Genomic DNA, 16,999 nt, shown 5'->3' with positions numbered 1-16,999 from the left:
CGATCAAGGAGTGAACCCACACCCTCTGCGTTGGAAGGCAAAGTCTTAAGTACTGGATGGCCAGGGAAATCCTGCCAATATTTTATAAGCCCAACAATATCAATACCTGATTAAAATATGATGCGCGCGCACACACACACACACACAAACACACAAACCTACAGTGATATCCTTTATAAACACAGATGTGAAATCCACTAACAAAAGATCAGCAAATCAAATCCAACAATATATTAAAAGAGTAGTTCATCACCACCACACAGGGTTTAACCTAGAAATGTAGGTTGGTTTAACCTTCAAAAATCACTCAGCATAATTAACCCTATTATGAGAGTAAAAGAAATATAACTATCTCAAAAGATTTAGAGGAAGCAACGTAGAAACAAAAGGGAACTTCCTCAATCAGATGAAAGAAATCTATGAAAAACTTACAGCTAACATTATATATACTGATGAAACAATAAACACTTCCCTCCAAGATCAGAAACAAGGCAAGAATGACTGCTCTCACCTGTTTTATTTAATGCTACACTGGAAGTGGCAGACATTGTAATAAGGAAGGAAAAGAAATAAAAGACAAAGACTGGAAAGAAATAAAGCTGTACTTGCTGATGGTGTGCTTATCTACATAGAAAGCCTTAGAAATCTATAAAAACACTACTAGTATACGTGAGTTTAGCAAAGTAACGAGATACAAGGTTAATATACAATAATTATATACATATATATATGATGTGTTGGTTCATGGCAAACAACTGGATAATAAAATTAAGCCCATTTCCAATACTGCAACAAAGCTAAACTACTTAAGAATACATTTACTAAAAAATGTTCAAATCTTCTTTCTTTAAAACTACACAGAGTAACGGGAAAAGTAAATGATAACATTAAAGATGCAATACTAACCCAAGTATTAAAATAAATCATGAAGGAAGGGATAATGCATGTTGAGAGTAAGATGTTAGGATGTCAAATAGCTGCTGGAAAAGAAAGCACAGGAAATAAAGAGCAATAACCACGTCAAAAGAGGTCTTAATAGTGGTGGGAACGTAAGTGTGTAGTTTCAAAAAAAACCCTAAAGATACCATGATTTTAAATGAGTCTTCACTGACACAAAGGATAGAAAATGTAACAAAATGTGGTCTTTCAAAGAATTAGAAATCTAATCTACAAGTGGAATTTTGGGTTATTATATCAAAGTAAAGATACTGTTGACACAAAAAAATGAGAAATATAATCACAGAAAACAAATGATGTACAGATTTATATATAACATCAAACCAGTCCACCCTAAAGGAAAGCAACCCTGAATATTCATTGGAAGGACTGATGCTTAAGTTGAAGCTCCCGATACTTTGACCACCTGATGGGAAGAGTTGATTCATCAGAAAAGACCCTGATGCTGGGAAAGATTGAGGGTAGGAGGAGAAGGGGGTAACAGAGGATGAGATGGTTGGTTGGCATCACTGACTCAATAAACATGAGTTTGAGCAAATTCTGGGAGACAGTGAAGGACAGGAAAACCTGGCGTGCTGCAGTCCATTGGGTTGCAAAGAATCAGACACGACTTAGTGACTAAACAACAAGAAAGAAATAAACAAAAATCCCCAAAGAAAATATCTGTGATTGTCTAGTCTTAATGGGACTAAAATATTTTCCTTATCACATAAACTTTTTAGTATTTATGATATTATTAGTATGTAAGATTATACTCACATGACCAATTCTAGCACTAAGGACAAGTAACTGATATAATCACCTTTAAAAATTTAGTCACTGGTTTTAAAGGTATTCCTTGAAGTAACACAAAAGGGTATTAAAAAATTTTGCCGAACAGATAAGGTACCAACACAGATCCCAATAGCCTGTCACTGCAATGTTGTGGTCATTAAGAACTACAAACAGAACTCCTTTATACTCTACAGCCCTTTACACCCTTCTCCAACATTATATCTTCACAGCTTCCTCTGACATGAGTAATTAAAAAAAAATACTATATCCTTTGTGTAAGGACACGGAGTCCTCCGTTGATCCCCAGACACCTCACAAGCTACCGAGAATGTAATGCCCACGTGCAGCATCAGGCAAGGCCCACCTCACTGAGAACACCACTTCCTGTCCTGGCCAGCTGTGCTTCTGCCGACTCACGCACACGCATCATCTCGCCTTCTCCATTTTGCAGACATGTCTGTGGACGTAACAACAGTTACAGTGGTAATGATGCCAAGAAAGTGTTACCATGGGAAAGGGTCCCCAGATCTTGAAGACAGGAAATATCCTGATTACATAAACCTGCAGTTTTAAATAGCATTAATAACACTCAGGGCTTCCCCAGTGGCTCAGGAGGTAAAGAATCCATCTGCAATGCACGAGACATGGGTTTGATACCTGGTCAGGAAGATCCCCTGGAGGAGGAAACGGCAACCCACTCTAGTGTTCTAGTCTGAAAAAATCCCATGGACACAGGAGCCTGGAAGGTTATAGTCCATGAGGTTGCAAAGAATTGAATACAACTGAGCTACTAAGTGTGTATGCTAAAACAATAACACTCAATTTTAAAATGTTCTCCTACTTAAGTGCTTTCTGTCTAAACTGACTTATTAGTTTAGCTTTCAAAAACCAAAACTTTACTGCATTTTTCCAGGTAACTCATTTCAAAGCAATCACCAAAGAATAAGCCAAGTATGCTCTCATCTGCCATCATCTATTCATTAAGGAAGAATTCCCACCCAAAGGAGAGCCAGTGTCGAGGACTGACCTAAAACTCCACTTCCACTAAAAATTACAGTTGCAACCTTCAAGAGGAACAGGCATAAACGACATGACCCTTCAGCTTCCTTCCATGAAGTGAGTTCACCCTTATCCAGGCTGCAACCACAGGCAATGCAGGAGTCTAAACTCCACCCATTTCAGGGCCATCTATGAAGGTGATGTTCTCTTTACAACTTTGGTTGTCATCCACATGATACAGAGGTGGTTTTGGTTGTTTGCTTCAAGAGCACAATTACATTGAGAGAAGACGTGAGAGCTTTTCTCCGCTGCTGGAAGGAAGCAACTTTGTCCTGAAAACACCTCTGCTAGAACGCAGCCCAAAGCAGGGACAGGGTCCTAAGTCATGACATTTTCTCCTCACAGTTTCTGCAACCAGGGAGGTGGCTCTCCTGCAATTTTACTCCAACAAGAATCCTTCACAAGACTGGACTTCGAAGGTGCAAACAAAAAGCAGAGTCTGGTGGGGAGGGGAAGCAGATGACCTTCACTGATCAAGGTGACTCCAATTCCCCCTAAGGTGTCCCCAAAGCTTCTCCCCAGCTCCACACACACATTAGAGCTGCTGGGGCCACCCTGTAGGCAGAGCCCTGGCAGCATGAAGACCCTCTGGCCTCAGTAAGGAGGTGCCGTGTGCCCAGGGGGCACTGGGGACCTGACTCCCCACAACTGCCAGTCTCTCCGGGGCCACAGCAATTCCACGATTGACTGGATGGAGGCAGGGGGTCTTCCTCACTTACGTTCAGACGGGTGTTCCCCTCCTGAAGCTCTTTGATGCTGGCAGTGGTGCTATTGTCCTGCAGGCCCAATTTCCAGTTCAGATGTAGTATTTCTTCATTTTTATTTGCTAAGTCATCTTTAAGATTTTCTAATTGTTCTTTTAAGTTCAAAACCTTGCATTAAAGGAGGTAAGCATTAAAAGTTAACTAATATTCTAATTGACCTTAATAATTATTAAAATCACTTCAAAGATTTAAAGCACATGCCAGAAAAACTTATTATCCTACAATCCATACAAATGTTAAAATTACGAAGCAAATCCAGTAGGGACAAGCCCACAAACTGTGTCGCATGGACATCCTGCACACAAGCAGGAAGGCCCTGGCAGACACAAACAGCAAGGGGACGCCCTGCGTGACCCCGCGCACCTCAGCCTCCTGTTGCCTGAGAGCCCCCTGCACCGCCTCCAGCTGGGCTTCGGCATGGTCGGGACGACTGCCCTCGGGAGGCACCGGGCACTTGCCCTCGTCCCGTCTGGACTGCAGCGCGGACACCTGAAGCATGTTCTTCATCTGCTGCTCCTGTAATGCCTCTTTGTCCTATTTAAGAAAAAATGGTTCATTTTAGGCAAGTGCTTCAGGAAATCGGGGGCCTCAAACTGCTGTTTGCTATTTCAGTGCAGACCATACTCAGCCCCCTTGAAGCACACCTATGCACACCTGCATGTGCAGTCACAACACACAGACCCAGACACACTCCACAGCCACACCCGCCTGATGGAGGGCACAGCCCAAAGGGGGCCACCGCACACCCAAGATTCCCTGTAAGGAAGTTACCCCAGTAACTATTCAACCCGGCACAAAAAGAATCTCTAAACTGTTAGCAATTTTTTTAAAAAAAATCAGAAACAACTTGCCAAAGAACAGGACAATGGCTGATAATACCTCTGTACAATGAAGGTGAACAGCCCATTAATAAGTTTTCAAGGAACATTTAACATATATAAAATACTAAGTGGGGAAGAAACATGCATTCAAAGTTGTACATGTGGTTCAACTCAAGAAATAAAGGTGTTTTCTACACCCATGGTCCCTAAGCTCAGCAGCTGGAGTCGGGGGTAGAACTGCCCCCAGCAGGCAGAGCGAGCAGGCTGGTGACTGGGGCTGAGGGGCCTGAGCCGGGGTCCCGTCTACACAGCATGTCCTCAAGAGGGGTCTGCGCTTCTTCTAATGGTTCCCAGTGGTGTTTTCAAAAACCAACTCTCCTCCTGGAGGCAGTGTTTTCTCAGAGCCAAAACAATGATTCCAAAATAAAATTTCTCACTGAGTCTCAGAGACTTTCCAGTTAGTAACCGTGAAACTTCCAATGACACAAAATACAAGAAAGCTTGATTCCATGAACCAAATGCACAGAGGAGGTCAGCGCTGACCAGGAGGCCCTCCTACCTCTCCCATCAAGAGACCTGCTCACACTCATCCTACACCCTCAGACACAAGAGCTGGTACATCATTGACACAAAATTCCAAACTACAACATGAAGAACTGTCATTGGAGGTATTTTCACTGGGGAACTGACAAATTCGTAACTCAAAAACTAAAATAATTATAACTAGGCTCTATGTGTGTAATAAAGCAAGATTTCTAAACCTGAAATCTTGAACTTGCATGTAACTAATTACTAATGATAAACTCAGAGTACCTGAGAGACAAAGGAATGCTAATAAAAATTGGTACAAAACGCTACCACTATAAATGAGACACTGTGACTGACAGTAAGCATGGAGCTCCTGACACCTGGGGCCTCCTGAGCCATGACAGCGATGGCGGTGCCCTGACACTGTAACCAGCCCCTCCAGCCACACCTGAGTCTGTCACTGAGGTGACTCCGGGGAAGCCTCCGGGTCACTGATGGCTGGGGACTGGCTGCCAGGGCAGTCGACCACGTGACAGAAGGTCAGCACTGTCAGTGTCATCCTGACCTCCAGGAGTGGAGATGGGCTGAAGGTGGACCCCATCCCCACAGGCTGCGCCATGAAGCCTCCACCAAGTACTGCCCTCCCCACACCTGCCCTCCGCAGCGCCTCCACCTGGCAGGTCCCGACCTGCATCTTTTTACAGTAACCTGGAGGGTTGGCAAGAAAAGTGTTGGAGTTCCGTGAGCTGCTCTAGCAGACCTGCTGAACCCCAAGCGGGGGTCCTGGGACCCTCGGATTTATACAGGCTGACCCTGAGGTGGACGTCTGGGGGCGGGGGCACTGCCATGGGGCTGAGCCCTAAGCTGTGAGGTCTGGCGCCACCTCCAGGTGGGTTGTGTCAGAGCTGAGCTGCATGGCAGGATACCCAGCTGCGGTCACTGGGGCCAAGAGGCCCCACACGCTTGGCAACTGTGTCCACAGCACAGGGAACATACAGCAGAGGGTCGAGGCAGGGGCAGAGGAAGCCCCAGCCCAGCAGCGCAGGGCCTGCAGGCACCTCCACCAGCAGCAGCCCTCGCGTGCTCACCTGCTGCAGGGCCCGCACGGCTCGCCGCTGTGTCTCCAGCTCTTCTTGGAGCTGCAGCAGTTTTCTCGTGGTGCTGGCATTCGTCTCCTCCAGACGCTTGATCTCCTCTCCCTGGATTAGTACTTGTCTGTCTACCAATTCTTTCTTTAGAATCAATTCGTTAAGTCCATCTGATTTTTCTCTCAATTTTTCTTCTAACAATTCAACCTAAAACCACAAAAAATACCTCAGAAACAATAGTTTTTAAAAAATGCCCCACCTTCCAAGTTAAAAAGTACAACACAACTGTGAGAAAACTAACCTGGCTGCACAGTGAAGCGAAAGAACATGACAGAATTCTCCATAAAAAGACACACAAAAATAATAGCACAGAATTTGTGAGTAAAATAAAATGAATTTTGATAGTAAGGAATGGAAAGCCACTGAGCAGCAGGAAACGAACCAAGAACAGATACAGCACCGTCTGGGTCAGTGTTAAGAAGCAGGCTGAGCACAAAGGTTACACCTATGCTCCAACTTCCCAGGTGGCTCAGCGGTAAAGAATTTGCCTGCTAATGCAGGAGACGTAGGTTAGATCCCTGGGTCAGGAAGATCCCCAGAAGGAGGGAACGGCAACCCACTCCAGTACTCTTGCCTGGAGAATCCCATGGACAGAGAAGCCTGGCGGGCTACAGTCCCTGGTGTTGCAAAGAATTGGACACGACTTTACAGCTAAACAACAACAATGCTCTGACTGCACAACAGCATGGAGATGACAAATTAGGGACAGAGTGTGGATTAGTGGGCGCAAGGGGTGGGCACTGTCTCCTATCTGCACGTCTGCACCTCAGGTGCGACTTCTGCAGGATGTCATCACAGGGGAACTGAGTCTTATTCTTACAACAGCAGGTGAATCCATAATTATCTCAAAATAAGTTTGATTTTTAAAAAGAACAAACAAGTCAACCACAGCGACCTTGGAGAGGAAGCAGCAGATAGATTTGGACCAAACAGAAAGAAGCAAACAAAGCAAGCCAGAGACAGGGCCCTGTGCACGAACCCCCCGTCTAATCATGCAGCAGCAGCACCAAGGGTACAGAGAGATGGGCAGACACGACAAGCTCGGGGCGCCTGTACCTCCTTATCCAGCTGTGCCCGCTGTCGTTTCCACGTACATGGAAGGCAAAAATGTCATTAATGACAAAGCTCACAACCATCGTAGAGAACAGCTCCCCCAGGCAGGGCCGGCAGGGGTGAGTGGGTGGGCTGACTTACGTGGCTGTCACGGAGGCCCGGGGACCGCGGCCGGGCTGCCTGGCGGAGCTGCTCCTCCAGCCTCTGGATCTCCTGCTGGAAGTCCTCCCGCTCCCGCTCCCGCTCCACCGCCTGCTCCTGTTGAGGGGCAGCCTGTTCACACGTATCCCAGCGTTTCCACCGCCCAGTGACATCACCACCCTCTGCTGCAGGAGTGGAGGACGGGGGCAGGGTGAAGGGCCCCTCTTCTCAGGCACCTCGTACGACAGAGCCATGAGAAGGGGTGCAGCTTCTGGGGGGGACCCAGGGTGGCTTCTGAGACGTGGGCAGAGAGAACAAGCAGACACACGGGGCCACTGGAACCGCCCCAGACCAGGGCAACACCCAAGACACACACCAGCTGAGCTCAAGTCTGCCCTGACGTCAGCACAGACGCTGCTTAACAACCTGGAAGGAAGCTCGCGCCATGAAGATGACCTCTTGTGATGCAAACGTTATCGCTCAAGACTTACGTCCATGAACTGGCGCTGTCGGCGCAGGTGCTGGTCCAGGGAGTCAATCTGCTGCCTGAGGGTGGAGAGCTCCTCGGCCTGCTGGGCACACGCCTGCTGATGAGACAGCTGCTCCTCTAGCTCGGCCTCCAAAAACCGCATCTGGGAAAGCAGGGCTGCACGGTCCTTATCCGCCTGCCTTCTGGCCTCCGACTGCTCCTGGGTGAGCAACTCCACTTCCCTCCGCAGAGCTGAAGATGCAGAGCAGAGGGCCAGGAGCCGCTCAGGGTGCGCATCCAGCAGACATAGGACGCTAGCGCCACAGAGATCAGCACGCGGCTGCCGGGCCAGAGCAGGGGGCAGCGAGCTCCCCCGACCCCACCCCATCACAGGCCGTGACCTGGCAGAGGACGACAGCTGCTTCAGCCGCCTCAACCTGTCAGACCCCAAGCCCACAGCCTGCCAAACAAGCCACAGCTCACCCAGAACCCACTGGAAATAAAATGAGAACTTCCATGCACATAAGAAGAAGGGTTGGGGATTACACATTTCAAACAAAATTTGGCTAAAATAAAAAAATTTAAAGCCGGAGGAGAAAATACATCTTTGGTGTCCCCAAATGACGTTATCAGGTAACTTTCTAGGAATTATGCCTTCACATATACTCTCCAACATGGAAATATAAAATGTGATTTAAGACCTCCACCTGAGGGACTATCAGCCCGGCTGGAAGGTTCCCAGCTGACCCGCTGAATGTATGGGCTCCCCGCGTACCAGGGTGACACGTTCTGAGGAAAAGGCTGAGCCGTCAGCAAAGTTACAGCTGACCTAACATGGACAGGTGGCAAGGCCACGGGAGCAAGGGAACAGGCAGGTTAATGAGCAGCTTTGCAAATGGGGTCTTCCTGAGATGGACCCCAAGGTGCTGGTACCAGCCGGAAACTGAACCGTTAAATTCCTAAGTCTGCATCTACAGTTCACCAGCATTCAGAAGTTAGCTATTTTGGTTTATATAAATGTCAGTCTTTTGTGACAAACTACTGTCCCCACTGACACAGCATTCTCAGTAAGTTTTCATGCTAACGATACAGCAATGAAGGCAAATGGGCATGAACGTGCAGTTAGAACAACGCCATTCACAGCTGGGGAGATGCTGCGACGGTCAGCATTGCCTGGCCAGCCACACAGACAAGACCTGCCTGTGTCAGGGCCACTTGACCCTCGTCCATGTAGGGTAGAGGACAGGCGTCCACATAGCCATTAGGGCCTTGCCAATAGCCAACTCCAGGGCCATAGGCCTTGCAGGGCCCCCCAGCCCAAGATAAGGGATGGAGACAGGACTCCTATGCTCAGGGACTGCATTGGGGGCCTGGAGACGCCTGACCACTTCTCTGTAAGAACACTGAAGATCTAAGCTCCCTTCTATGTACCCATCTGCCACAAAAGCTCTTAAGTAATTTTACTCTTTAGTAAAAAATTGGCAAAACCTGATGCAAACATAGAGCCGATCACACAGAAATCACTCATTTGCTTCCACGAACCTGAATCCTTGTGTGCTACAGAAACAGGAATGCCTATAAATAAAAACATACAGCACCTTCAGAGATGCGAAGAGGAAGGCTGGTGACTTAGGATATGAAACTCAAAAGTAAGGGAAGGGGACTGTGGCAGGAGATGACACGGCCTCGGACAACCCTCTGAAACATGCGTGCTTCAAGACACCACTGCTCTGGTCAGAATGTCATCTTGGGCCCCAGAATTCATGGGCTGGTGTTTAGGGTGACGAGGTCCTGAGGGTGAAGCCTCATGAGGCGTGAGTGCCTTTATCATGAAAGGGCCTCACAGAGCTCCTGCCCCACTTGCACGTGGACCCAGAGAGAAAGCGTGTCACCAGAAGGTGACTGTCCCAGTGCTCCAGGACCGTGGGGGGGGGGTGGGGGGAGGGTAACGTCTGCAGTGCCTGGCCTCCGGATGGACTAAGGCCACTGCCAGCCTCCATGTGGCAGCAGGTCCCAGCTCCCAGGGGCTTTGGCGCTGACTTTTAAAGACAACAAAGAAAAACACACAGGATAGATGGCATCTTCCTGAAGGCGACCACGAGACACTGCAAACTGTATATCTTCCTACCTAAGGTTAACATGAGACACTTTTCTGGTAATTGTATTTTTAAACATTTATTTGACTGCATCAGGTCTTAGTTGTGGCACGTGGGACTTTGTTCCCTGACCAGAGATCGAACCTGGGCCCCCTGCATTGGGAGCGCAGTCTTAGCCATTGAACAACCAGGTAACTTTAAATGAAATTTTTAGGTAGCCATTTATCTTGTGAAATGTGAAATACACCAGAGTCTCCAAGTCGGGGGCTCCAACATGGAGCTGGGGTCACCAGGAGTGGGCTTCACACACGTCCTCGGTGGAGGCCGTGGACTTCAGACTGGGGCAAATGCAGAGATCCCAGGACTCAGCAAGTACTCAGGCCTTTCTCCCGTAAGAGCCCAGTGCTCAGGGTCAGGGTTCAGCCCAGACTGGCTCCTGCCCCCAGCTCCACTTAACAGGCTCTGCAGGTAAACCGCCTTCCTCACCCCTGAAGGCCCGCCTGTCACTGTTCCCTCTCGAGACCCGAATCTGTGTGCTCCAAACTTCAATTCTCTGATCCCAAATAAGCACTTTCAGCTCCGAGGACATGGATGCAGGATCGCACACAGGCGGGAGACCTCCCGGCCAGGTGACCTGGCTCCAGAGTCGGTTGGCAGCCTTTCCTCCAAGAGCAGCCCCCACCCTTGAGCAGCATGAGGAGCCCCCCGCTCCGGGCTGTGCCCGCCTCCTCACCAGCCTCCCTCTCTCGGGCGTCCACAGCCAGGGCCTCTGTCTGGCTGCACAGCTCAGCGTTCTCCTCCCGTAGCTCTGCCTGCCGCTGCACGGCCCGCTGCAGCTGCTGCCTCAGGCCCTCCAGCTCTCCCACCAGGCCCCGCTCGCTCGCTTCCTTCTGGCCCAGCGCCTCCTGCAGGCCGGCTTTCTCCTCCTTGAAGCCCTCGATGATGCCTGCAGACCACGGGGTGGGGTGTGGGTGGGGGCGGGGGCCGGGGCAGGCGGGCTGAGTACCCGTTTGCACAGGGCCACACAGGGCCACCTGCCCTGAGGCGCTCCCCTCCCCACACCCCTAGGAAGGGCACTGGACCCTCCCAGCCCAGCCTCTTGCCCTCTGGGGCTCTGCTGCTAACCCCTCAGGGCCGCACTCACCCTCTGCCTTGTGCAGCTCCAACCCCAGCCGGGCCTTGGCCGTGCTCTCCGCCTCCAGCTGCTCCAGCAGCTCCTGGTGCTTCCTCACCAGCTGTGCCGTCTCCTCGCTCTTACAGCTGAATTCCTTCTCAAAACGAGAATGGATCTGACGGGCTTCCTCCAGCTGTGAAACACATTGGAAACTAGCAGCTCTCCTTGTGTAGAATTTTGGTGAAATGCTAAACATCACGTGAGGAAGAACGATTCTGATGCCCGATATTATGTCAGTTACTAATGAAGCAACAAGTTTTCAACGAAGGAAAGTTCTACACATGCAAACACAGACAACGCCGCACGGACACACCGTTTGTGACCGTCAGCCCCATGGGTGCCTGTGTGGAACGTGGACAGGGAGCCTGGCACACAAGCAGGGGTGGGCCACCTGGTGACCACAGGTGGAGGACAGGAAGGCTCCCGGGCCGTCATCACAGCAGGCAGGGCACCTGACACATCTGCACGGCCTGACATCCCCTCCTCCCAGCATGGCCACCACGGAGCCCCTCCCCACAGCCCCCCTGCCTGCTGGACCCCAGCCTCCCTTTCCTCCCAAGCTCTCCTGGTGGGCATGTCCAGGCTGAGGGTCTGAATCAAAACGCCTACCCCCAGCCGTCCTCACAGAGAGCTCAGCACCTGGCCTGGGCTGCCCAGCCTCCTCCAGTACGTCACCAACTCCGGCCTTCCAGACCCCGCCTCTAAGGAAACCTGTCAGCTCTTCCTTGAAAACAGCCTCCAACACTGCCTCTCCTCATGCTCTGCTGAGGGCCCTGTCCAAGTGCTCAGCCACCGCTGCCCTTCCTGCAGCCAATGGCCCGTGGGCAGCCCCACTGACCCCAACCTCATCAGGGTTCCGTCCTCCCCTCGTCACTGCCCCCTGCCAGCTCCCACCTCCCCATGGCCCACCTACCTTCCCAAGCCCACCCTGCTTCCCCCCCCGACACGCCTATGTGCCCTCTGCAGAGCCCACAGTGAGGGGGCAAGGTTTCTGAGGTGCGAGCAAGGCCCCCACAGACTGCCCGCATGCTCAGGTGTAGGGCCGTGGGCCAGGTCAGACCTGCAGACCGGTTGCCCTCCCAGGAGATGCTCGCACACGGGGACAGTCAAAAGCACCTGGCTACTCATCACCAGACGCGGCCCCACTCTGTCTGGTTTCTGAGAGAAGACGGGACAAAGCCAGAGGAGACACATCTGAGGTTGACACTGCTGTTCTGCCTGCATCCATATGTCCATGTTCCTGAGGCGTCAACAGCGACGTTTCACGTGGAAATGCTTGTTTTTTAACAGGGCAACTTGGGGAAAAGGATCTCTATTGTTTTCCATGTTTTGTTAATTGTCTGGAACATTCTAAAAGGTTAACAAAAATATCCCATTCTTCAGTAATAATCTTTAAACAAAATGTTATCCCACTTGGAATTAAACTAGCATGTGAGGTACAGCAAGACGCTGAACACACAGGGTCTAAACTAAGTGCACCAAGATCTTCTTTTCATTCACAGCAAGCCTACTTTCTCACGGATTTGGGCTCAGAGAAGACATCTGTTTGAGGAAAGCACGTGGGTGAACGTGGCTTCGAGTAAAACAGGGTCAGGACGACACCCACCTGCACGTCTGCTTGAGAACAGGAACGCTTAACAGCACAGTGCCTGCAGGTCCCTGGGGTCGGTGCAGGCCCCTGGGGTGGGACAGCTCTGCCATCCCCTCACTCTGCCTATCACCCTTCTCCGCGGGGGGTGCTGAAGCCCGCGTCTTACCTGCCTGGCCGAGTCCAGGACCATCTCCAGGAGGCCATCCACCGCCAGGCCCAGGCTCTGAAAGATGCTCCTGACAGGCTGCTCGCAGTCCAGCGTGCGCTCTGGGCTCAGGAAGAAGCTCTCACACACGTGACTGCTGATCTCAGCCACCGATGATGTCTCTGCACACTCCGCCGCTGTGCCATCCGGCTCCAGGGAGGCCACATCTAGCCCCGCCCACATGTCGTCCAGTGCAGGGGCTGCAAGCGAATATACACAAGGGCCGTGCTGCAAGACGCCCGCCAGGAGCTGGCCTGGGGCCTCAGTTCAGGGCTGTCAAGGCTCACCTGTGGGGGGGCTCTGGCCCCGGGGCTGTGTGGTGGGTGGGCTCCTGTCCTCCAGGCAGAGCCCCACACGCTCGCCAATGCGGCTCTTCAAGGCAATGGCAGTCTGGAGCATCTCCCCAAACAGACCCAGCAGCCGCTTCAGAGTATCCTGGAGAGCTCTCCTGGGGTGGTGGGGGGCACAGCGCAGTGTCAGCTGAGACCAGCCCCGCCTGACCCGCACGCAAGCGGCGTGGTGGTGATCAAGGCACTTTTCTGGAGGCCACATCCAACTTGCCAGCTCTGGGGAGGTGCCCCAAGTAGCACAGGGGCTTCTCTCAGAACCTCCCTCTCAGCCACTCCCCGTCCTGGCCCCAGCGTGACTGCGTAAGCCCAGCCCATCACTGTGGTGCAGTCCTGCTGGCTCTCAGGAGACACCTGTTCAGAAGTCAGAAGTCAGCCCTAACCCATGACCCATAAGCATGGGAAGGCAAGCTCCCCATCTCTCACTGGGGCCACAAGAACCACGGAGTTTGGGGTGTCTAGTTCTCCAAGGGTGGAGTCCGGTCTCTGAGCTACAGCCCCCAGACTGTCTGGGGCATGGGGACTCCGCCCAGGGTGTGGTCCCAGGGGCCCCAAGACATCAGGGATTGTTCCCCCATCCGTTCACGACTCACAGCCTCACAGGAAGCTGATACCCCAGGCCCGTAACGTCCCACCTGCAGCCCCTCACCCAACCACAATTCAGCTGGAAACAGCATGCAAGGTCCTCACAGAGACGATGAAACGATGGGTGAACGAGACCAAGCCCGTGCGAGGTGCACCGGCCCGCCACCCCACCTGGTGTCCCCTGACCCTCAGTGCTGTGTGATGGCAGTGCCGCAGCGCTGAGGATGAGGGTCTGGGGGCGGCGGGGACCCCAGAGCAGCAGGACCACAAGATCCCGGCAGGGGCAGGCTGAGGGACACACAAAGAGGTACAGAGAGGCCAGCCCGAAAGCTGCACCTTCCCGGGCAATGCTGAGGCAGCAGCCCCGACAGAGACAAACATAACTGAACAGCCCCTGGCGCACTCCAGACGCACATGAGAGGAGAGCTAAAACCTGCCTGGCGTCGGGTGGGATGGGTCCAGCAGGGCCTTCAGTGCAGCAGCACACCTTGTAAACTGGCAACACGTGAAGGGCTGCAAAGCGAGGTGGGGGTATGCGGGTGACACAACTCAGCGCCCATCTTGCGGTTTAAGACCTCCCTGGACGGGAGAACCACGAGGCACAGGGTCCCATCTGCCAGATGCCAACATGCACTCCAGCCATGAGGCAGAGGCGGCCACTGACCTCTCGCCATGGGACAGGTCCACGTCAGACTTGAGCATCTCTATGAGAGTGGTGCCCTCCTGGTTCTCCCGTTCCCGCCTCTGCTGAAGTTTCTCCAGTTCGGAATGGCGCTCCTCTATCTCTCGATTTAAGGATAAAATCTGGTCTTTCAGCTGTTTAAGAAAAATTGTCAGAAGTCTCAGTTAGAACAATTTAGTTAAAAATAAGTTTCTGTAAGGAACTTTCTTCATCTAAGAGCAGCTCTGTGGGTTGAGGGGAAGCCAGCATGGGGCCCATCAGGTACACAAAACGCAGGCCTGAGGACAAAGAGGGTGTGATTTTGAAACCAATTACCTGAAGAAGACAAACAGTAAACGGTTTCAATGCTGCACCTGGAGGGAACTTAGGAATAAGTGCAGCTCTTATAACCATGTCCCTGGTTATGATGGACTGGAACACGTGGGTCACAGGAAAAATAAAGAAAAGGGAATAAATGGACAAAGAATGGCGTGTTTTAAGATGGCAAACAACGACCAAATGGACAAAACAGACACTGAAGAGGAACTGCACTGCCAGCACACGAAATGTGTGCCTGGACAGCTTGAGGCCACAGTGTGGCCCCGGGTGCCAGCGTGTGGCAGGCGGACAGCCCTGGAGTGCCGTGTCCGTGGCTGACAGCCAGTGGCAGGCACTGAGCCCACGGACAGCAGACCTCTCTACTGGTCCTCCTCCCTCCTCAGCATTTCTATCAGCTCCTCCTCCACTTATGATGGGGTTACATTCCTGGTGGCTCAGCGGTAAAGAGCCTGCCTTCCAATGCAAAAGACACGGGTTTGATTCCTGGGTCAGGAAGATCCCCTGGGGGAGGAAATAGCAACCCACTCCAGTATTCTTGCCTGGGAAATTCCATGGATACAGAAGCTTGGTGGGCTACAATCCATGGGGCTGCAGAGTCGGATACCACTTAGCGACTAAACCACAACAACAAACCCATGGTAAACTGTGAATATCACAAGTCAAAATGCATTTACCACACCTGCCAATGGACAATCTTGCTGCCACGCCAGTGAACAAAGGATGTTGTGGCCACCCAGCCCCAGCTGCCCTAACGGTGAGCCCTGAGGGCACTCAGGACAGGAAAGCATGGGGCAGCTGCCCCGGGAGCTGAGGTGCAGATCACAGGACTGGCTTCAGTGCGCCCAGACTCCGCATCCGCCCACACACAGACAAGCACTAAGTTCCTTAACTTGAGATGCCCGGTTTTCCTTAACAGCAACCTTTCGAAAGGGAAAAGCAGAGAGGTTTCTTGGTCCAGAATGGCTGTCAGCACGTCGGTTGTTCACCTTTGTGACCACGTGGCTGATGCAGGGCTGTGGCTGCCCTGTCCGGCATCAAAGGAGTGCTGGACTGCACAGAACTAGCCCCGGAAAGGATGAAAACCCAAATCCAAAATTCCAAGTATGGTTTCCATTGAACATGTATTGCTTTCACACCATCATGAGGTAAAAAATTCCTAAGTCAAACGATTGCAAGTCAGAGATTGTGTGTATTCAATAACCATTAACCTTAACAAAAGATACGCAAGACCTCTAGGAGAAAACTATAAACTTCAGTGGCAGAAATTAACAAAATCAAATAGAAAGAGATATTCCAGAATCTCAGAATGCCTCTGTGCTGCACGGATGCCACGTCTCCCTAAAGGCACGCAGAGGTCGGTGCATTTCAGCCAGTCGCAGCAGGAGACTGGGCAGGAGACTGAGCAGAAGGGCTGGCACAGCTGGGCTCCCCCATGTGCGGCCCCCAGACCTCCCCAGCATCTGCACTGGGCACCCAGCCTGACCAGAGGAGTCTAGGATGGAAGCCAGTGGCTGCCCACACGCACGGCTTGCTGGCCCCGATCCACTGGGCTGCAAGCAGGACCAGGACATGGCATACAGGTCTCAGATCAGTCTCCACGGGAAAAACTCAACTCCCTTCCTCACATCCTCCCAGGTGGAATAAAAAGACGAACTATAAAATAACCTCAAGATTTCTTCAGCAAGGCACAGAAAGCATAACTCCGAAGGGAAGAAAAGTAGTAAATTCAGCAATCAAGAACATTCATTCCCAAACTCATTCTATGAAGCCACCATCACCCTAATTCCAAAACCAGACAAAGATGCCACAAAAAAAGAAAACTACAGGCCAATATCACTGATGAACATAGATGCAAAAATCCTTAACAAAATTCTAGCAAACAGAATCCAACAACATATTAAAAAAATCATTCATCATGACCAAGTGGGCTTTATCCCAGGAATGCAAGGATTCTTTAATATCCGCAAGTCAATCAATGTAATACACCACATTAACAAATTGAAAGATAAAAACCATATGATTTATGATTATCTCAATAGATGCAGAAAAAGCCTCTGACAAAATTCAACATCCATTTATGATTAAAACTCTCCAGAAAGCAGGAATAGAAGGAACATACCTCAACATAATAAAAGCTATATATGACAAACCCACAGCAAGCATCACCCTCAATGGTGAAAAATTGAAAGCATTTCCCCTGAAATCAGGAACAAGACAAGGCTGCCCACTCTCACCACTACTATTCAACATAGTTTTGGAAGTTTTGGCCACAGCAATCAGGGCAGAA

The 16,999-nt window shown here is 51.0% G+C and overlaps 1 protein-coding gene across 10 annotated transcripts in view; it reads right to left on the bottom strand.

Annotated features, from left to right (window-relative positions):
• PCNT (pericentrin) overlaps positions 1–16,999 on the bottom strand; it is a 107,160-nt gene that overhangs the window by 45,454 nt on the left and 44,707 nt on the right. For 8 of the 10 annotated variants that reach the window (XM_070466928.1, XM_070466930.1, XM_070466929.1 and 5 more), the window contains 12 exons: positions 14,377–14,528; positions 13,068–13,228; positions 12,742–12,980; positions 10,955–11,117; positions 10,544–10,756; positions 7,737–7,966; positions 7,246–7,362; positions 7,108–7,128; positions 5,992–6,198; positions 3,918–4,088; positions 3,510–3,662; positions 2,096–2,188 (listed from right to left, as the gene is read on the bottom strand). In XM_070466928.1, coding sequence (XP_070323029.1) covers positions 2,096–2,188; positions 3,510–3,662; positions 3,918–4,088; positions 5,992–6,198; positions 7,108–7,128; positions 7,246–7,362; positions 7,737–7,966; positions 10,544–10,756; positions 10,955–11,117; positions 12,742–12,980; positions 13,068–13,228; positions 14,377–14,528 — 1,920 coding nt within the window. The remainder of the gene's footprint in view (positions 1–2,095; positions 2,189–3,509; positions 3,663–3,917; positions 4,089–5,991; positions 6,199–7,107; positions 7,129–7,245; positions 7,363–7,736; positions 7,967–10,543; positions 10,757–10,954; positions 11,118–12,741; positions 12,981–13,067; positions 13,229–14,376; positions 14,529–16,999) is intronic. The other 2 variants (XM_070466934.1, XM_070466931.1) reach the window with 2 other exon arrangements.

The sequence above is a fragment of the Odocoileus virginianus genome, chromosome 4 (genome assembly GCF_023699985.2).
Source record: "Odocoileus virginianus isolate 20LAN1187 ecotype Illinois chromosome 4, Ovbor_1.2, whole genome shotgun sequence".
NCBI lineage: Eukaryota > Metazoa > Chordata > Mammalia > Artiodactyla > Cervidae > Odocoileus > Odocoileus virginianus.
The sequence above is the reverse complement of the archived record's forward strand: the minus strand, read 5'-3'. Positions and strand labels throughout refer to the sequence as shown.